General features: G+C 38.4%; 1 protein-coding gene across 1 annotated transcript in view; it reads left to right on the forward strand.

The window, feature by feature from the left end:
- Aldh (Aldehyde dehydrogenase) overlaps nt 1-23,359 on the forward strand; it is an 81,704-nt gene that overhangs the window by 34,371 nt on the left and 23,974 nt on the right. Inside the window, exons 7-8 of the mRNA XM_067137211.2 lie at nt 7,066-7,203; nt 22,315-22,479. Of these exons, the coding sequence (XP_066993312.2) occupies nt 7,066-7,203; nt 22,315-22,479 (303 nt within the window). The remainder of the gene's footprint in view (nt 1-7,065; nt 7,204-22,314; nt 22,480-23,359) is intronic.

A 23,359-nucleotide genomic window follows, 5' to 3' on the forward strand; every position in this document is an offset into this window, starting at 1 on the left:
AGTTATTTTAGGACTGGAATGTCCTGAAAACAATGAAAACACGAAAGTCACATGCAAATTTTTGCCGGGGAGCAATCATTTTGAAAGTGATTAGTTTCACCTAATTATGATAGCAACTTAATTTCTCTATGCTAGAAAAAACAAAATGAAGTTGGTAGGTTTACTGGCACGTTAAATAACTCATGTGGGACAAAATCCTGGCACCTCAGCATCTCCGAAAACAGTAAAAGTTGTTAGCAGGACATAAAATCAATAAATTTATTATATTAACAAAATGGAACTATCAAACGTGCCAACTCTCCCAATTTAAGTGGGAGACTCCCAATTTTTCATCGCTCTTCCCGATCTCGTGATCGCCGGGACCAATCTCCCGATTTTCAGAGCAGTTTCAGTAATTTTCGTATTATTTTAAACCCCCGTGCGTTTCCTTGTTCTATCGATATATGACTGAGTGTGGCTGGTCGATAGTAATAATCACAACCAGATGGCAGTACAGGGCACAGTGGCCAGCCATGTGCTCCTCTTTGGTCTATCATTCTGTCCCCGTTTCTACCATCAAGGTAATTTGCCCCAGACTAGTCAGCCGCTCCCAGGGATGCTCAGTTCGAACTATGATAAAAAATTGCCCTAAAATTACGTACACCCTGAATTTGATGAGGAACATATAACTAAATATGGACACGGTGAGGTTAACAAAAAGAACCTACAAATAAAGCAAGGCGAAGCATGATGTCAGTTTTTTGAGGAATCTGTTTATTAAAATAAACAAGAAACTATGAAGAAAAACCAAAAAAAAACAAGAAGTACCAAATGATCCAAATTTGTACATGACTCAGAATTTTCTTTCAGCTTGATAAAGTCCATCTTGAGAATCAAAAATATATTATAAATGTACAATGTATGCCGACACACATACTTAACATATCATATCAAATCTTGAAGTTTTATTAATTTTACGCCTTGGGTTTGCGTGCTCACACCATGCTCCTGGCTGTACTTTTTGTTAACACTTTGAACTGTAGATGAGTATGTTGCCCTTTCCTGCACACTTGACATTGCAGTGGGGGTCCCTAACCTTAAGAAAAGACGTGATTTAATGCGCAAAAAGGGGAGACAAAAACTAATCTAACTGTACAAAATAAAACACGCTGAGTGGTTAAACATCCTACGCAAAAATATATACACCTCAAATCATGAGCAATCTCATGAGCACAACAAACAATGTGGATCAGAACCACACAAAATCAAAACCACATAAATGGCAAATATACACATTCAAAGAAACAAAAACATGATGCCATATTTTCCAGGGCTCACCAAGAAAGCATGCGGCATTCACACAACTCTCATTCACTCTAAGCCTCGATGGAAAATATAAGGAAGCAAATTACACTTTAAGCAACACTTCCTATTCAACGCAGGTTCCTGAAATAAATTACAGGACACAAATTCAAAATAATAATAATAATAATAATAATAATAATAATAATAATAATAATAATAATAACAGAGGAGGCTTTGACTTTCAACACATAATTCAGCGCTGGTTCCTGAAATAAATCTCATGACACAAATATTCCTCAGTGCAGTTATATCATGAAAGAAAACCAAATAAACGTCACGATATAAAATCGTCTATGGCAACACGTAGTGACATGGACAAAACCCAATAAAATCATCACGAAGTATAGGCCGCTAAAATAAACTCTCCTCAGTAGACGCACATATCACCCTCGCCAACACACGGCGGAATGACTCAAAAGTGGAGATTCAGTCTCCCAAAATAATGCAGCAATCACCAAAAACACAGGGTCCAACCCTTTACACACGCTGCTCAACAGTCTACCCGAGACAAGTCACAAAAACACGAAGATGCAGGTCTTTCAGATGAGGAACCTGTCCTCTTACTCAAATCACACTAAATAATATCTCATGTCCTAAAATTGCTGAATCTGGAAAAGTATATAAAATGACGTCTAACATACGCTCGCATGAAAAGAAACAAGACTGTGCTGGTCACAAATCAAAGCACTTGCGCTCAAAGTTAAACATGTATAATAAAGTGACCATCTCTATAATAAATAAGATAAACTGAAACTAAGAAATTGCCACATAGACAATCGATCATGTCTGAACATCGGAAAGTTACTGAAATATCTCAGTCCTACAACTTGAGAAATTCGCATTTATAATAATAATAAATTTTACAGAAAATTTATTATAATATTCGGAACTCAAAATATGAAACTGCGTACGTGGAACTTGTGAATCAATTACTAATTTACAATCTTGATATACAAAATAGTTGTGAAGATGACGCTATCAAAATTTGTGGATCCAAACTCCACCGTCTCACACTCTCTCATTCACACATCATGCAATAAATCCCAGAAAACGTGACGCCATGTTTCCGTACACCTTGAACTCCCATTAATAATACTGTAATCTAGTCCTTCCTGACTTTAATTTCAATCCTTATTTACATTTAAATTTAAGCCCCGAGACGTACACTGCATCTCAAACATTGAAGCAAAACAAATCAAAAAAATATATGAGGCTAAAGTATGAAACTAACTCGTAAAAGAAATGACGCTAAGCACTCAGCTAAATAAATCAGAATAAAATGTAAGAAAGCAAGGTGTGACCTTATGCAAACGGTCCACATTCATGTTACAATTATATTTACATTAACAAGCTTCCTATCATTTACTATAAATAGGACGTAGTCCTTCCAAACAAAGCAAAATTTACTGTCACTAAATATTAAAACTAACCTATCCCCTTTTGCAACATTAACACACGTTCACACTCACACAATTACATTGAAAATTCTGTACTCATCTATTTCGTTGACTTATCGTCGCCAGCCTTTGAAACAGCTGGCCCCCATCATGTTTTAGCCAGGCATTTCAATGATGATGCCTTCAGAAAAGACTTGGATCAGTCCTTTGGTCTCCATTCTGGTGTCGAAAAGTGATGTTGTATTTTCCGTCGCTGCTTCTGCTTCTGGATGTCGTCTAAAACATCCCCTCGTTCAAGATGTAGAAAATAGGTCAAGATTAAACCAGCCAGTTACTAGAATACTACAGCCGGGGTAATTTCCACTGACCGTGAAACCAGTTCCCATTCAGTTGCGGAACTACTTCTCTTATCTAATCCCATAACTAGGTCAAATATTTTCCATTTAAAAGCTGGACTGGAAATTGTAAAGTGTATGCCCTCGGGAAACTATTTACACAGGCAGGCTACTATGCATTCAAAATGATTAAATGAAACTGTTCTCTCCCTCTGGAAATCGAAAGTTAAATGCCATTTTCCCAGTATTAAAAAAACTTGAATAGATTAAATGCAGACTGAGCATCTTCCAACAAAATTTACAAGTCCCCACACGATCACTCGCGTAAATGAAAACTTCTTCTCACGATGTTACCTGCACAGAATCTCACCGAATAAGAGGGTAGCTAGCCCATGCAGTCATCGTTTTTATTAATTCATCCTCTAAGACGCCGTTGTATCCTCGATCGGGGCCATCACCTACATAGACCAATGTCTAGCCAAGATGACCGTGACACTATCATATCATTGGTCCAGCACATCGTGCTCGTGATGCTTACTTCAAACGTCTCTTGCAGGCTTCTCGAGTCCCTTGCCGGGCTTCTGAAATGTTGTCCGTTGGAGTTCTATTGTTTCCCTGTTCTGCTTTGTATACGTCATGTCCAAATTCCACCTTGTAAACTTAGCTGGCGAGCAAACAAACCCGAGCTCTAAGCTCCCTGCAGAAATTGCAACATGTTCTGCTGAATGTAGATGTTTCCTGCCAGTTACTAGTACTTAATAAGAATGAAATATTCTCTGTACACTCGAATAAATGACTGATTAATTAAATGAGCGCTTCAATAAGGGCTTAATACGTCAAATACTCAAATAGCTTAATAATAGGAAATAGAAGTCACAAGCGAGTAACCTAACCTCAGAAGTAGCACGCCATAGACGTCTACACGGGGCAGGACCTGCATAAGTGCTTGTATTACGTCATGTAGTAGTGCTTCTTGGTTGTATGTCTTAATATTTGTTTTGGCCAAAATGTCAAAAAAGAAATATGATGCAGTGTTTAAAAGCGCTTATAGCGAAGAGTTTCTGTGTCTCAATGAATCCAGGCAGGGACCAACATTCACATTCTGTACTATATGTAGGTGTGATTTTTCAGTTGTGCATGGTGGGAAGTGCGATATACTCAAACATGTGTAAACGGAAAAAAACATAAGGAGAGTGTCCAGTGTGTTGAAAGAAACCAGAAATTGAACTTTTCATGTAAAAACCAAGATGTAAATCCTGTGACAAAACACTGAAGCTTTATTTACGTCATTTATTGCAGAACATAACCTGCCTGTAAATTGTGCTGACCTCGCAGGGTCTTTGTTTCACAAAATGTTTCCCGATTTGGGAATCGCAAAACTATATGTGTGAGCGAGAACAAAAACAGCGGCTATCATTACAGAAATGTGCATGGAAGAAAGAGCAAAAATTGTAGCACATTTGCAGGCGAATGCATTTTCTGTTACTACTGATGGTAGCAATAAAAGCGACTTGAAAATATATCCTATTGTTGCAATATTTTTTAGGCCTGAACTCAATGAAATTGGAGCAAATATTCATTTATAAGAAGGGGAGTTAGGGATTGGAATAGCTTACCAAGGGAGATGTTCAATAAATTTCCAATTTCTTTGCACTTATTTAAGGAAAGGCTAGAAAAACAACAGAGAATCTGCCGACTGGGTGACAGCCCTAAATGCAGATCAATGGTGATTGATTGAATTCAGAGTCCCTAATTAAGAAGGGGATGCTTCTAGAGCTAACATTGCCAATCTTTTGCCCTCAACTTTTCAGGAATTCTGCTTGCCATTAAAAAGCTGCCTAGGATTAAAGAATGGCGTGGCAGGATGTTTGAAGCGGGAAAGTAGTAACATAATCATCGTAGGTTGCTGTTGTCACCTAATTAATTTTGCTGCAGAGAAGGGTGTGCTGTGCTTGTCTGTAAATGTAGATGAAAGTATAATTGATATATTTCATTATCTGGAAAGGAGTGCAAAGAGGAAAGAAAAGTTCAGAGAATTTGAGACTTTATACACAACACAGAGATCAGGAAAATTCTGAATCATGTGCTTACTCGATGGTTATCAATAAGAAAGTGTTTAGATGGTATTTTACTGCAACACCGTTTGGTTACTTTATTTAGGAGAAAAATTGTAAGTATTCTCAGATGGAAACTTTGAAGACTACAAAATTCTTAAGCACAGTCTAAGTGCAGATGTGTCTTGTTTGTCTGAAAAGGTGAAGCACTGTCATAACATTTCACAACACTCCTCAGTTAAAAGGAAAACCCACTCATCAGTTTCATCCCCCCCAAAAATGAAACTAATGATGACGCTAAAAGCCATGCTTTGCCATGCGAAGAACGACTATTCATGTTTCTTTCATCAAATTTACATAAATCTTTTTGCCTTTTTCTCTGAAGTTTTACGGATATCTTTGAGAATGCAAACGAACCATAGCTCTTCAGTCTAGTATGCCACACGTCCACTTATTGCAGTCAGTTTTGGAGGAACTGTTGAAGAATGTGAAGGCAAGGTTTGTAAAACCACACGTTATTAAAAGTTCATAGAAAAAAAAATTGGGGGAAAGGATGGTTTGGGAAAAAATAATTAAAAGATACAGATTTCAATGGCGACTAGGCCACAACTAAAATGTTGGAGGAGAAGGCAAATGAACATGACACAACTGTGTCACCTATCAAGTTTCATTTCCAGTAAAATAACTTTCCTTTTTTTCACCGCACAGTTTATTCTTAGTTTGTATCAAAGCATGATTTAGATTTTTATTTTCTGTTTTAATGACATTATTTCACTTGGCTCATCTAGTTGTTCGTTTCAGTGCAAAATAGTCTGGTGGTTGGTCTGAATTAATTATTTCTGTCACAGTAGAATTAGATGAAAGGTAATTTCCATCATTCTTTTATGCCTACTTTATTATTATTCTTGCAGGCAATTTTTGTAGCTTTTAGAGGTTTTGATAAATGTGTAGGCAAATTTGGAAAAATATGAGGTACTGCGCCAGGCTTTAAGATCCACCTCAGTCACAGACTTTCCACTGTTTCATTATTTACAAGAAATGAATCACCTTTCACAATCAAATCATCTGAAAAATGAACCTGACAAATATAGGATTTGTAAGTAAGACACCTTTCCAGGGAATGGGCCTCTACCACTTTGAAAACAGATTTTTTTGTCTCCAGGAGGTCTAAAGAAGCGATTCCCTTTGTATGGATACTTACCATGTCCATTTCTACATCCTGGCACAAAACTGGATGGCATTTCTGCTATATATTTTCACATATGTTATTCACAAGGTCTAGTGTTATTGTTTTCACGTCCCACTAACTACTTCTGAAGGATTTAGAGAAGCTGAGGTGCCGGAATTAAGTCCCGTAGGAGTTCTTTTATGTGTCAGTAAATCTACCGACATGAGGCTGATGTAGGCTATTTGAGCACCTTCAAATACCACTGGACTGAGCCAGGATCAAACCTGCTAAGTTGAGGTCAGAAGGCCAGCGCCTCAACTGTCTGAACATTCAACCCAGCCCCACAAGGACTATAAATCACTCACACGCTTTTTAAAATTAAATAAACACAGTATGAATAATAAGAGATACAAATCCATTCATAAGTACTGGTGGAAGACAGGTTGACATTTCAATGACATATTACTTTTAGCATTTATGTCAGTCAGAATGTCTGCATATCATTAACACACATTGTTAATTAAAACTATATACGATACAACTCCTTTTTGCACGTAACTCGAAGATTAAGCAGCTCACCAACAATAACCAGCAATCACAGCGCTGGCATTGATGAGTCCAAAGCAATCCCTACCATAGGTGTGAGGAAAGTGATCTAACTCTTCTATCTCTTCTTCAGGGTATGGTAATAATGGTTCATGTGTAGCATATGCGTGAATATTATTCTATAAAAATAAATAAATTTCTGAAATTGTTCTTTGTTTCAGGGACAGTGTTGCTGTGCAGGTTCCAGAACATTCGTGGAGGATTCCATTTATGATAAATTTGTGGAGAGAAGTGCTGAACGAGCAATGAAACGTACTGTAGGTGATCCTTTTGACTTCTCTGTTGAGCAAGGCCCTCAGGTGAGTGCAAAATAAGTCAAACTGGTTAACTCTCAGAAGACACTTTTAAGATATTGCTAAGATCATCTTAGAAAATTTGATTATACATTAACATATAGTTGAATATATAGTGAAGGGGATATGGAAATTAAAACACACGTTACTGAACAAATTGGCTATACGGGCTGGTTTGTATTTCTGTAAGATTGTATTCAGGAGATGGTAAATTCAAACACCACTGTCAACAGCCCTGAAGATTTTTTTTTGTAGCTTCTCTTATTTTTAAATCAGGCAAATGTCTAATTAATCTAATTAAGACAATGGCCGCTATCTTTCCACTCGTAGCCCTTTCCCATCTTAGCGTCACAAAGTGCAAGTGCATCCGGGAGATAGTGGGTTCAAACCCCACTGTCAGCAGCCCTGAAGATGGTTTTCCATGGTTTCCCATTTTCACACCAGGCAAATGCTGGGGCTGTACCTTAATTAAGACCACGGCCGCTTCCTTCCCATTCCTAGGCCTTTCCTGTCCCATTGTCACCATAAGACCTATCTGTGTCGGTGCGACGTTAAGCAACTAGCAAAAAAAGTGCAAGTGCAATGTTAAACCAATAGTTAGAGTAAGTTCAGTCAATTTGATTAGCTTTGGGTGAAGTCTGAAATGTCTTAAAATTTTTAATAATAATGGTCTGTGGATGGAGTCGCTAGCTTTCTTGAAATCTATAAACATTATTGAAAGTGGCTTGTTTCATTTTCTGTAATATGCCATGACTACTTTCAAAGATTTGTTCAGAGCAGATTCTCCAAGGTCTGAAGCCTCCCTGGTATTCACCTAACTCTTGATCAAGTTGTTCTTTAATCCGATTATATACTGTAGTATCTTGGAGAAAATCTTATACGTGCATTCAAGGATGTAAATACCTCTATAGTTGTCTGGATTACTTCTTCCACCTTCCTTATGAATTGGATTAATTATAGGTGTTGTCCATTGTTCTGGAAATTTTTCTGATATCCAACTGTAATATCATATTGTAATAATAATAATAATAATAATAATAATAATAATAATAATAATAATAATAATAGTAATAATAATAATAATAATAATAATAATAATAATAATAATAATAATAATAATAATAATAATCGTATGGCCTCAGCTACTGTATGCAGATATTTCAATTTGACGTCATCTGGCTGTCTGCTCATCAATTTTGACGTTCCTCTTTACGCTAGGCCTACTAGATGGCAGACTAAGTAAACCAAAACTCTCTTGGGCGTCTGTGGCTGAGATTTAATTAATTTTATCGGGTAAACACCAAATGTGTCACCAGAGATCTTTTACATGCCGACATCCAACGACATGGAGTGTCGAATGGATTTTTCTTCATCATTCAAAAATCCGACTACCTCTGCTGGGTTTAAACCCGCTATCTTGGGATCCGGAGGCCTACACCTCCCACTGGTCTACAGAGGCAGCTTTATTGTATTATGATACATGGTTACTGTTGATTTGTTTGAATTGTTGAGTAGACCATACAGCTAGTGACTCTGTGCCAAGTGTCAGGCAGTGAGAAATAACTCTACCCCTAAGGGGACCAACGGCTTTGGGCAGATGAGTCATCTCAGGTGGGGTTATGGTCCTCTCAATATAGGAAATGACACTGGAACCCATCAAGCAACATGTGCCTAGGTTAGGGGTGGCTGCAAAAGGCATCAGTACTTCGTGTTAGGACCAGCCTTGTAACGTGCTTGCAGCAGCTCTAAAATGCCTTTAGGATGGCAGACACATCGTAATAAAAGCCTAAAATGAATGAAAATGTGCTGTGGCCTCAGAAAATGATAGAACGCCCCTGCAGTCGAAGCACAGTTCTTCAGGTACTGGGAGAGCTGTGAGAAGTGGGCAACCAGTATCACAATATATCCGAATCGTGACAGTCAACATCCTAACCCTAGCAGACAAGACCGAAGATCTGATAAGAGTTCATGAAAGAGAAGGACATAGCCATCCTTGATCTTGTGAAACAAAATGGAGAAGACGAGGGGAAAGAAAAGAAAGAGAAGAAAGAAAAGTGAAGGAAGGGTACAGGATGTTTTACAGTGGAGGACAGTATGCAGTAAATGGAGTAGGAATGATCATTAGAAAAGATGTCCTGGAATATGTGGAGAAGGTGAAGAACAATGATAGAATTATCATAGCAAGAATACAGTTTGAGACAGGAACATGAGATTTGTTCCAAATATGTGCTCCACAAACTGGAAATAAAAAAGAGAATATACTGTAGAACAATTCCTTGAAGAAGAGAAATACATTGAAGATAAGGAAGTAATTGTAATGGGAGATCTGGATGCACAAGTAGAAAGAGAGAGATTGGTTGAGAAAAGATTCTGGGGCCATATGGATATGGAAGAAAGGAGATATGTTAATGGACTTTTGCCAAAGAAACCAACTAATAATAGGAAACATATGGTTCAGGAACGAAAATAGCTAGAAGATTACCAGGTTTAGATGGGGAGACAGAAGAACAAAAACTTTGATTGATTACATATTAGTGGAAAATGAACATCGGAAAGATCTCATCGATATGTCTGAGAAAGTATTTGGGGGTGACCATAGAGCAGTGATAGCAAAGTTGGGCCGATGACCTTCGATGTTAGGCCCCTTAAAACAACAAACATCATCATCGATAGCAAAGTTGAAAGTAGGCAAGGTCACAAAACTACAAGAAAAAGGAGAAAGAAAGATTAAGATCTGGAGGTTGAAAGAAAAGGAGGTTCAGGAAGAGTTTAAGAAAGAAGTACAAAAGCTGATACCAAGGACAGATACAAGGGTCGAGTCATAAGTCATGGCAACTATTTTTTTTTTCTCGTGAACAGGAGACAGTACAGAAAATCTAAGATATACATTTGGAAATATTTTGGCATGCACTTACGCATAGTGCCTGAAGACAAATTCTGACTTCAGGAGATTCTCGTAGGAAAGTGACAGAACACAGGCCATTGGTAAACATTGTTTTATTATGGTATAGACAGCAAATACACAAGACTATGTACAAAGGACAGGTCTCCACTGGTTACAGACCTTCGAAATATTCACCCAAGGTTTCCACTCTGCGTTGCCAGTGGTGGGGCAGGTGCTGAATACCATTCGCTGCATGTGTATCGCTAACGTGTGACACCTCTCTCCGAAATGCTGTTACGCTGTCCTCTTTGTTAGCAAACCGTTGTCCACATAATGGCTTCTTGACTCTGGGGATTAGATCATAGTCACATGGGCTCAGATCAGGTGAATAAGGCGGGTATGGAAGAACCTCCCATCCCCACCGGTGTAATCGACGCTGAACGATGGCTGCTGTGTGAGCTGTCGCGTTATCATGTAGGATTATGGCGTTGTCCAAAAGATCTGGACGTTTGGTTCGCACTGCACGGCGCAATTGGTACAACAAAAAGGAATTGTAATAAATTGCATTGACAGTGTGCCTCTCACACAATGGATGACACACAAGAACACCTTGAACATCGTATGCCAGGATTACCATAAGCTTATTGGGCGACTGATTTTGTTGAACCTTGTGTCTCCGTGGTGACTCCTGATGACGCCATTCACTTGACTGTCTCTTCAGCTCAGGTTCTTAAGCATGTGCCCATGTTTCGTCGACGGCAATAATGCAATTCAACATGGCTTGTCCTTCTTGCTGAAACCTCTCCAGATTGATGCAACATTTTTCGTAACGAGTCCACTTCTGTACCTCAGTTAAGTGATGTGGTACGCATCTGTAGGTCCTTGTGTAAAATGCACCTTATTGTTGACGCTGGTATTGCTGTATGTTCTTGCAATTCCACTAGAGTCCAGCGCTGTCCTCATGTAAACACTGATCAATCACCATTATCTGTACATCTTTGTCAATGGACACTGGACGGCCTGGGCGAGGCAAATCGGCAGTTGATACTCTACCCCGTTTGATCGTCTCCGCCCACCTCACAACTGTTGTATAGGGCATGGCATGCACACCTAATGTTTCCCGCAGCCCTGCATGGCATTAACATGCATATCTGCTGCAGAAATTGCTATTTTAATGTATGCAGAGATGCCAACTATTACGATTCAATCGTAATAATTACGAATTACCCATCATTATTACGCCTTTACGAATGACACACCACAAATTACGATTTTATGTTTTTTAAATGTAAGTGTATGAAGTGTTCAAAAAGATACACAAGGAATGCCATGTCAGCTTGAAGTCTCAGAATATTCTTTTTGGATTTCTCAGTAATCCTCGTTTAAGAATATTTAGAGTTTCACGCGCCGAACGCAGTGTGTCCTTCCAGTATCGGAAAAAGCAGCCGCCTGTGAAGTGGTATATCTTGCTGAGTTGTTGTCTTTGTTCGTCACGTGATCGGACATCCATGCTAGTATCTGAGCTCTCTTCTCTTTGTTTTGGCGGTAAAGTGGCGGTGGTGGTGTTCTGTGTATTGTGAATACTGTGTGCGTGACTGTTGAATAAGTATTTATTGCAATTTAGGTTGGCAAATTTTCAAATATTGCTCTTCTAGTATTTATATACTAATCGCGTGTGACGAAATGAGAACAGTTTGAAATAAACAATGAAGCGATTTCTTGTTCAGGAAAATATGTGTGGTGAAGTTTCCGTGACCAGTGACGCTAGTAAGAAACCAAAAATCGTTCAAAAATTCAGAGAGGAATACTCGAAAGAATGGCCCTCAAAATCTCCTTCACACGTGTTTTGTAGTGTGTGTAGCCGCGATTTTTCAGTTGCGCATGCTGGGCGAGACGACTGTCGTAAACACATGGCTAGCAAAATTCATACGGATACAGTTAAGCTGAGGGATACAAACAAAAATTTAACCTTTTTTGCTAAATCCACGGAAGATGAAAGCTTAGTGACAAACGCGGAGTTGTTGTTTACGACTTTTCTTGTTGAACACAACTTGCCTTTAGCCTGCAGTGACCCTGCGGGACGTTTGTTCAAGAAAATGTTTCCCGATTCGAAAATAGCTTCGAAGTACGGTTGTGCGAGGACAAAAACGGGAGCGCTAGTTAAAACTTTGGCTTCTACAGTTGAGGGAAAGGTAACGGAGTTAATGAAGTCCCAGCCCTTTGCCCTGGCAACAGACGGCAGTAACGATATGAATGACAAAAAGCTCTACCCATTAGTTGTGACGCTTTTCGATGAGGAATCTACGCAGATTTCAACGATAATTCTTACAATTCGGGAATCCAGCGACAATACAGGCAAAGGAATATTCAATATTTTGGATGATGAACTGAAGAAGAGGGGGATTCCGTGGGATAACTGCGTAGGTTTTGCATGTGATAATGCAAGTACTATGACTGGTGTTTCCAAAGGTGTGAGCTCCTTCATTTGTAAAGAAAATCCTAATATTCGTGTGCAAGGCTGTGCTTGCCATCTTGTGCACTTAGCTGCTCAAAAGGGGTGCAGTGCTCTTGTAAATGTTAATATTGAACAGTTTTTAATTGATATTTATTACTATTTGATGAAGAGTTCAAAGAGGCAAAATGCTTTAAAGGTGTGCCAGGAAGTCTTTGGTGAAAAGCCATACAAAATTTTGAAATATGTTTCTACCAGGTGGTTATCTCTTCTACAGTGTGTATCAAGGGTCTTAGAACAGTGGGACCCTTTAAAAATGCTCTTCTGTGAATCAGATTCTGACAATGCCAACTCAAAATTTCTGAAAGTTAAGGAACAATTAGAAAATCCATCTACTAAGCTTTACCTTTTGTTTCTCAGCTCTGTTCTTCCACTTTTCAACTCCTTAAATGTATTCCTCCAACAAGAGACACTGCTTATTCATAAACTTCACTCAAAGTTAAATGAATTTTTCAGTGACCTTATTGTTCGTTTTGTGAGAGCATCCTCTGTTCCCGAGTCCAATACTAATTTGCTTGATGTGAAATTTAGTTCTGCTAAGTTGCAGAAAAGTGACAGCGAGTTGGTCATTGGGGCAAACACAAGGGCTTACATAAGGGCAGTTTCTCTAGATGATACTACATTGAAAAACTTTTATTCCGATGTGAGACTGTTCTATACAAAAACATGTGAGTACATTGTTAACAAATGGCCAATTAGGGATAAGTTTCTCGAGCATGCTGAAATTGCTGATGTTCTCCAGAGGAAATTGAAGAGTTTCTTATCAGTAGAATTTATGATTGATCGGTTTCCTAAAGTACTGTCATCGGAAGAAATTGATTCTTTGGAAACTGAGTTTAGTCGTTTTCAATTTGATGGATTCCCTTTTGACAAGGATGAAAAGGCTGACAGACTTTGGTTCGAAATATCGAAGATCACTGATGCTTCAGGTATGAGGAAGTACCTTTCACTGAGTAAACTAATGATGGCTATTCTTCTAGTACCCCATAGCAATGCTCCAGTGGAAAGAGTTTTTAGTTTGGTGAGGAAGAATAAGACTGAATTCCGTGCTAATATGAACACCGAACTGTTAAGTGCTCTGTTAGTGCAGAAGATGCATATGATATCAAAAGAAAAAGCCTGTCACCAGTGTACCTTTACGAAACAGGAACTACAAGCTGCTAAGGGGGCAACTACAGTACTGAACAAAAGAAATGACCCTTCAACCTCCACTCAGATAGGTACTGCAGATCACCTGTTCCTCTAGCAGGTAAGAATCATACAGTGTTTATATTGCCAATCTTTGAGTATGTTATTTTTGGTTGAATTGTATGTTGTTCACTGATTTTTCAATGATGTGTAAGGTAGTGAGATCTCGAAAAAGAATCTTTGGTTGCGCCGCCGCCGTGCCCCCCGCCCGTGCCCTCTCGGCTGCATTACTAATTGCCTTTCTTGAAAGTTGGCATCTCTGTGTATGATCATTGCTCCTGCTTGTTGACTTCAATCTTGTGATGCTCTCACTCACACACTGAAGTTGGGGGCATATTTAGATCCACACTGTGGCATCATACGCAAGTACATACCATACGTTTCCAAATGCATTTCTTAGATTTTCCGTGTTGTCTCCTGTTTGTGAGGGAAAAAAATAGTTGCTATGACTTATGACTCGACCTACTTATTAGCCATGTTGAACAGGAATAAAATAATTTTAAGAGTGCACTTGAAAGGTCTGCAGGGAAAATGTGTGGCAGAACATCAGGAAAGGTATGGGGGAAAGTGACAACATGGAATGATAGAGTGAAAGATAAAGTAAAGGGAAAGAAGAAAATTTGGAAGGAATGGAAAACACACAAGACTGAAAAGAGTAGAGCAAGATACACAGCAAAAAAAGCAAAAAAAATAAATAAATGTAGTAGCCAGAGAAAAGTTTGGAAACATTCACCCAGAAAGTAAAGGAGGATTTGAAATATAGGAGAAAATTATTATTTGTCATTATAAGATACTGTAGGAATGAAACAGTGAACATGGAGTTTGTGAAGAATAAAGAAGGGGTAAAACTGACAAAACCAGAAGAGATAATGAACAGACAGAAGGAATATTTAAGTGAACTGCTGAACATGAGAAAACAGACATGTGGAGAAGGTTTCCAGGCAGCGGGAATAGAAGTAACAGAGAAGGAATCAGACATTACAATGACAAGAGGTGGAATGGGCCATTGGAAAGGTGGAGATGGCAAAAGCTGTGGGAATAGATGAAGTAGTCGTAGAAATGATCAAGGCTGCAGGACCAGCAGGACTCCAGTGGACTAATACAGGGTGAGCAACATAAAGCGGAACCGGAACCAGTCCCGCAGCGCAGCCTGCACACAGGAGGTGCATGCGTGACAGGAAGTCTACAGTAAATGCATTGTCGCGTAAGCTATTTCTAACTAACAAACAAACAACACAAAACAATACAAAAAATAAAAATACTCACATATATCACACCAGGAGATGTTGAAACTGCCTCCCTTTGTTGTTCAAGCATTTCTGGCACCTGCTTAAGAAGTTGTTCATTATCCTCTGCAGTTCCCTCTGGGAAATGGCAGCAATTTCTTGATGAATGTTATTTTGAAGTTCATCTAAAGTATGTGGGTTTGTTTTGTACACTTTCTCTTTCATTGCCCCACAGAGATAAAAATCACAGGGGGTTAAATAGGGGGACTGAGGAGGCTATATGTTGTTAGTGATAACTATCTTCAAACACGGCATGGATTTCCTGTAAGGGCCGATGACCTTCGATGTTAGGCCCCTTAAAACAACAAGCAAGCAACAAGATTTCCAGTAAGAAGTAAGAAGAAGTGTATGTGCCGTCGCAGAGTCTTGCTAGAAAAATGCGATGCTTCTTTCTCCAAAAAACAGCCGCAAAATGGTTTGCACATACCTATCACTATTGATAACTTCTGGAAAAAATGGGGCTATTATTCTCTCGCCACTATTAGCGCACCACACTCCTTGTATTCTGTCACCAGCCGACTCACTCAGGAATTCCCGTGCACAGGATGGAGCGGTTCCGCTTTATTCTGCTCACCCGGTAGAATACTCCAGTGTGTATGGAGAGAGAGAAAGTGCCCAAGGATTGAGTAAAGGGGGTTATAACACCAATGTTGGGAATATGGGAAGGATATAGTGCTGGCTTGTATAGACTTAGAAAAGGCATATGACAGCATTCCTAGAACGAAAGTTTGGGAAGTCTGACACACAGGAATATTGGCAAGAAGCTAGTAATAATTATAATGATGCAAGTGTAATGGACTAGTATAACTTGGAAACAATTCTCTAAACCCATGGGTAAATAGTGAAAGTATCGAGCTCGGTTAGTAGGTGTTGTTATTGTTGTTGTTGTTGTTGTTATTATTATTATTATTATTATTATTATTATTATTATTATTATTATTATTATTATTATTATTATTATTATTATTATTATTATTATGACTTGTGAGGTGGGGCTGTGAAGTTGTTTACGTCTATTACTCACTCACTCACTCTGTAGGCTTCTGAGGGACGTGAAGTTCCCGTGCCAATCTAACAATCCTCTTCCATCCTTTTCGATCTGGAGCCCGCTCTTCCCAGTTATCAGTTTGGAGGGTCCAGCATACCTTACTGATCTCCTTCTTCCAGGTGCTTCGGGGTCTTCCTGAAGGTCTTTTCCCACTAAGAGATCCCTTGTATAGATCTATTAGTGCTCTGTTATCCTGCATCCTCAGTACATGTCCATCCCAGTGCAGTCTGTTGGATTCCATCACACCCATTGTAGTGTGTTGTTGAGAGAGGGTGGACATTTCATAATTAGATCTTTTCTGCCAGCTTTGAGAGATAGGATCGAACCATGGGCCAAATATTTTTCTATAAACTTTATTCTCAAAGACTTGCAACTGCTGCTGCTCTTTCTTGGTTATACCCCATGTCTCGGAACCATATAGAAGTACTGGTCAAATGATTGTATTGTAGATAATCATTTTTGCATTCCTTGTTAAAAATTTGGAGCCTAATATAGGGCTCATAGAATAAAATGCCTTATTTGCATTCTTAATTCTTTCTGTTGCCTTCAGTTTTGCTCATTGATTAATACACCAAGGAATTTTAAACTCCTCTACTCTTTTAAATATATATTTCCCAATCTTCAAAGGCAGTCTGACAACCTCTTCATGATTCAGTCTCTATACAACTATGTAATGTGTCTTTTTATCATTTACCTGTAAGCCAGTTTTTGCTGCCATTTCCTCTGTGTATGTATGTTGGGTATTCAGCCCGAAGGCTGGTTGGATCCTCAACAGGTTCACCATTAGCTGTCATAGATGGCCTAGGTGTCACCGAAGAGGCGTACTAGGGAAATGAGAAGTGAGGTAGTTTCCAGTTGCTTTCCTCCTCTAGTTCAACAAATAACTGCCTAATTTCTAATTCGTTGCGGCCAATAAGAACAACATCATCCACATATGCAAAGACTTTATGTTGTCTCCCCAATATGATGCCAGCAGGTACAAGAGTTTATTTCCTGATAATCTTCTCCAGTGCAATGTTGAATAGAAGGGGAGATAGTGCATTTATGTCTATTAGTATTATTATTATTTACATAGTTATGTACGGATTTTATTTGGTATAATTTGTGATCGTATCATTTACTAATTGTGTGTTGTATGATCTGTCTTGTGTAACAAAACATGTCACGGTACATTTGCTGTATGTATATTAATAAGAGTTAATTTAATGTAAGAACATGTCATTAACAGTATATAATTTATTATTATCTGTAATGGCAGACTGATATGTAATAGCAACTTCTGGCTCGGTGAGGAAAGCAATGGGAAACTACTTCACTCCTCATTTCCCTAGTATGCCTCTTCAGTGATACCTAGGCCATCTATGACAGCTGATGGCAGAGCTGTTGAGGATCCAACCAGCCTTAGGGCTGAGGACTGAACATACACACACACATGTAAATATGATGTATAAATCCAATGTAATGTTGTGCAACACAGGGTAATAGTCCAGAACAATGCAGCACATCTTTGTCACTAGAGTTGTATAGAACATTTTATTCATTTGTAAATAGGTTATTGGTGACTTCAAGAAAATTTGAGAAAACATATTATGTCATACTTTTCTAGAAGCCTGGCCAGGCAAAGTATATAAAGAGACAGTCTTGGGAGTGGAGTTGAGTTGTTACTGAGAGTTGCTAGTGAAAGTCGTTAGTCAATTGTGTGAAATGTTGTGATTTTGTTGTGTTGGTAGGGTTGACATGCCAATGTGGCAGTCTTTTTCTTTTTCTTCTTCTACTTCTTCTTCTTCTTCTTAGCAGTGTTTTGTTCAAGATAGCAGTTCATTACTTTGTGTGTATAAACGTGTATATAATTTGTAAATAAAACAGTGTACACAATTAACAGCATCTGCTATGTGCATCTTTGTAATTATGACAATAAAGGCAATATATGGTAACTCTTGCAGCTGTATGAAGACACTATTTGGTAGAACAGAATGGTTTAGAAATGACAATGGATTAAAATAAGGGAGTTTGTTGACACCTTTACTGTTCATAAAGGTGATGGATGACATCGTAAAGGCAGGAGCGGTAGAATATAGAGGGGAAAGAATTAATGTAATGTTTTTTGTGGATGATGATGATGTGATCTGGGTGAAGATAGGGAGGTACAACAACAACTGAATGTACTGAATAGAAAGATTGAACAATGGGGATTGAGGATCAACGTGGAGAAGAGCAGACAATGATGATGAGTAGAGGAAGTAAAAAAGGAAAAGGAGCTATCAAAATTGAAGACAAGGAACTGGAAATGGTAGAACACTTCAAATACTTGGGAAGGGAAATGATAGAAAATGGAAGGCTGGATATGGAAATTAGTAGAAGAATACAACTGGGGAGTACCTTTTACCACCAGGTATGGAGATTAATATGGAATAAAGATGTACTGATGAAGGCTAAAGAAATAATGTACAAGGGATTTTACTTACCTACATTGACATATGAAGCAGAAACCTAGACAATGACTCAGAGATGAGAGCAGAGTACAGGCAGCTGAAATGAAATTCCTGAGGAGTATGGTACAGAAGACAAGGAACATACCTGCCAACTTTCGCAATTTAGGCGGGAGACTCCCGATTTTCAACAGTTTTTCCCGCTTCCCGATTATTCTATTATTTCTCACGATTTTAGCTTATTCTTTGGTGAACTTCAGACATTTGTTTTTAAATCCCGCTGTTTCAGCTTTTTTTTATGCCAGTGGCCGGAAATCCTTCGCTCATTGGCCGCTTTCAAACAAAATATCGACGTTTATTGAAACCTGTATATCGCGACGCGTATATAGATTGTCAATCTCTCGTTCTCGCGTGCTATTTTCGTGTTCGTTCACATCAGTCTAGATGATTCTAGAGACTAGTCGTTATATACGGAGTCTTTTTTAGTAATTTAGTGACAGAATTTCAATGATAATGACTAGTGACTTTTCTAGAGATTTTAGGAGCCATTTGGAGAAAATTCTGACTAATTTTATCTCAATATAAATAGAATATAAGAGTTTTGTCTGCACATTGCTCAGAATTAAAAAAGAATATCTCCATACCGGCCGTGACCACAGTAACAAGGGGAAATGCAAGTTTTAATATTCCGTAACTTCTGTCTGTCTGTCTGTCTGTCTGTCTGTCTGTCTGTCTGTCTGTCTGTCTGTCTGTCTGTCTGTCTGTCTGTCTGTCTGTCTGTCTGTCTGTCTGTACGCCCATCACGAGAAAACGGCCGAAGAGAATTTAATGAAAATCGCTATATAAAGTCGGGGAATAGGTCACTACAGTCTAGGCCATAAATAATTTTATTCACACTGAGTGAAATGGTAGTTTAGAGGAAGGCCTAAGATGTCATTCTCAAATATTTATATTTTTATTGGGCCTGTTGATAAATACTATATAACTAAAGTTATATATTTTAAAATTTCGTATCGTTTATGTCTTATACATTTTTACCGTACCGGCTATGATAAGAGATATTTATGACTTTGGATTTTAGTTGCTAAGTCCATATAAGCTCCAAGGTACGAGAAAATGGGAGAACAGAATTTAATGAAAATCGGTATGTTATGTCGGGGAATAAGGAACTACAGTCTATGCTATACATAATTTTATTCACTCTGTTCAAAATGGTAGTTTAAGGGAAGGTGCCAGAAATTTAATTTTTGATTACCTATCTTAGTCATATCGAAAATTACTACATAACTAATAGAGAATACAATTTCCGATTATTTATGTCTTATTCAGTTTTAGTGTACCGACTAAAATTAAATTAAATTGTGAAGATGATTATAAGAATGAGAAAAAAGTCATGAAGGAACGATCGCTGGAATAATAACACAAGAGGGAGTCATGAAAGAAAGGAGGACTCACTTTACATTAGATGCTCTAATATCACAGAGTCAGAAGAAAACTAAATGTGAAGGCCTGCAGTATAGAAAGCTCATAAAATTGATCAACAATAACATTACATTGGCCATTGTTTGATGTGATGTGCTTTGTGTATTATTCTGCCATTTATCTCCGATAGATGGGATTACTGCTGTGTACTGAAATGAAAATGGCGTATGGCTTTTAGTGCCGGGAGTGCCCAAGGACAAGTTCGGCTCGCCAGATGCAGGTCTTTTGATTTTACGCCCGTAGGCGACCCGCGCGTCGTGGTGAGGATGAAATGATGATGAAGACGACACATACATCCAGACCCAGTGCCAGCAGAATTAACCAATTATGGTTAAAATTCCCGACCCTGCCAGGAATCGAACCCGGGACTCCTGTGGCCAAAGGCCAGTACGCTAACCATTTAGCCAACTGCTGCGTACTGTTATTACGTATAACAGCCTGCCTGAATATTGGCGGAAAGTAACAGGGAAGTTAGATCTCGCTCTTCTTTAGCATGCTATTCCTCTGGTTCATAAATTTTCTGATACTACTGGTACGTAACACACTGGATCATCATAGTATTCCAGCTATTCAATCCCTACTCTGGGGCAGTGATTGGAATGAGCAGTGTGAACACTTAAATGGAATAATTACACAGGAGTGTTCATGGCTGTCTGCGTCCTGGTCATTCTAGCTCTGGAACTTTGAACTGTTAGATCGACACCGTGTTATTTTCGTTAAAAGTAAGATAATGTGCTGTTTTAAATTTTTTCGAATATTTCATATGACAGCGTTGCTTTTAACATTCGTACTGACGTGATTGTAATGACCTATGTTGACACTTCAGTTGGGAAAACTGTAAGGACAGTCTTTCTGAGAATTCCGTAGCAAGCACGAGTACATCAGCTAGTTATTTGATACAGACAGTATTGTGCTTCGCATAATCGCACGGAAACTTGATGCAATATATTAATCTATGCATTTGCTAAGTAATGGCATCTAAGTGCATGACTGATTCACACGTGTGGAGCATGAATTCATGCTATTTTTTGAAATATTATCAGAGACCGATCATCTCACTCACATAGTTCCTGTGAGGGAATAGAGATGTGTAATTTTTAGCATTGTAGCTTCGTATAGCAACAGTCGGGCTTTGAGACAATAAGTGTTATAAATATATCATAGTGCTGAACTGTGCTAGACGTAGAATAAGCAGTTTTGACCAATAATGTATTTCCTGATTTCTCCTGATTTTTTCCTGATTTTCTTATCAAAATCTCCTGATTTTTGGTTTTGTAAAGTTGGCAGGTATGAAGGAAGAATGTAATGAGAAATGAAGACATACGAAAAGAGCTAAATGTGCAAAAACTAAATAAAAATGAAAGAAGAAAAACTGCCAAGAGAAGCAATGGAAAGACAGATGACAGGGAAGAGAGGACGAGGAAGACCAATGTTACAATGGATGGACTCTGTGAAGAACAGCATAAGACAACTGAACCTGGACTGGAACACAATGTAGGATGAGGAATGGTGGAGAGACAGGATGGAGTGGAGAGGAACAATATTTTCCCCCACCCAGTCTCAGCTGGGAAACAGGAAATAATGATGATGATGGTTGAGTTACCAGTGGAATCTGTTCTTTAACTCAGATATGTGGTTGTTCCTACATAGAGTACACCTTTTCAATGATTGAAAGACTAGATTGAAATCAGATTTCTCATGACTCAGCACACATTTCTTGCTATGCAGTTTTTCACATAATGTTGCAGTTATTAAGACTTGTGAAACTTAGTCTAGTTTAAACTCCTAGTCAAAGGGGGAATGTGACCTTTGAGCAATTGGCCTGAATTATTTATTGTATATTTTTTTAACTTTCCTGTTTCACTAAGTCAAGCCTTTTTAAGACTTTTTTGTTAGTGGTTTAACGTTGCAATAATGCATCAAAGGTTTTCATTTAAAAATTGGAAACCATGGAAAACTATCTTCAGGGCTGCTGACTATGGCATTCAAACCCACCCTCTTGTGAATGCAAGCTCACAGCTACGCAGCCCTAAACACGCAGTCAGCTTGCTCTGTCACATTTAAGACTGTTTCTCTTTGTATGTTATTGGTGATTAAATCATTTCTATGTATTCATTATTTGGTGGTATACTCATTACAGCTAATTAAGTAAAGCATTGGGGACAGAAAATTAATGGCAACATTGGAATCCTACTATATTTTGGAATGCAATACATTTGTCATGATTGGCATTTAACATACGTTGAACTGAATATGTTATAAACCTGCTTTCATCATTTTAATTTCAGATTGATAAAGAACAGATGGACAAAATCTTAGATCTGATTAAAAGTGGCAAAAAGGAAGGTGCTAAGATTGTTGCTGGAGGCTCTCGTCATGGTGACAAAGGATATTTTGTCGAGCCTACTGTGTTTGCCGATGTTAAGGATGATATGAAAATAGCGAGGGAGGAGGTAAGAGTACTTTGTTAAATTCACTTGCAGTATAGTGGTGCAATTCCCCCAACTGTATTTGAACCTTGTCGGGCTGAGTGGCTCAGACGGTTAAGGCGCTGGCCTTCTGACCCCAACTTGGCAGGTTTGATCCTGGCTCAGTCTGGTGGTATTTGAAGGTGCTCAAATACATCAGCCTCGTGTCAGTAGATTTACTGGCACATAAAAGAACTCCTGCTGGACTAAATTCTGACTCCTCAGCGTCTTCGAAAACCGTAAAAGTAGTTAGTGGGACGTAAAGCCAATAACATGATTATTATTATTATTAGTATTTGAATCAAATTATGATCTTAAAAAATTAGTAACATTAAACTGTTACAGTAAAGCTCCATTGACAGAAAAGCATTGTTAATTAATTGTCTAAAATACCTACATAGAATTCTCAAAGGTAAAGTAGATAACCAAATAAATCTGTATTCACCAGTTGAAAGTAACAGAAATAATTTAACTTTCTTTATTAAAAGGTCAAACACCAATCACCATATGAACTCACTTTTAAACAGCGTATGTCGGTCAGTTAATAAAGTGCAGAACGTAGACATTTGACGAGGAGAGGATCTTCTTAAGGTCAGTCAGAAGGGAACTCACACAGAAAGGAGACTTAAATAGAGTACCATACTTGTGTACCATCGATATGAATAGTTTTAGTCCTTAAATGAATTTAGATTAAAATGTATATTTTAGGAGACATTAACCCGTTCGGTGGGCAATGCGGTGAGATCCGCGGCTGCAAGTCGCTTGCTCGGCGGGAATGCAGATATATCCACCGATTCTAATTTTAAAAAAATTTCTCAGTTGCCTGCCTACAGAGGTTTATTTCTTTTTCGGCAGTGTGTTCTGG

Source organism: Anabrus simplex, chromosome 1 (assembly GCF_040414725.1).
Source record: "Anabrus simplex isolate iqAnaSimp1 chromosome 1, ASM4041472v1, whole genome shotgun sequence".
NCBI classification, from domain to species: Eukaryota; Metazoa; Arthropoda; class Insecta; order Orthoptera; family Tettigoniidae; genus Anabrus; species Anabrus simplex.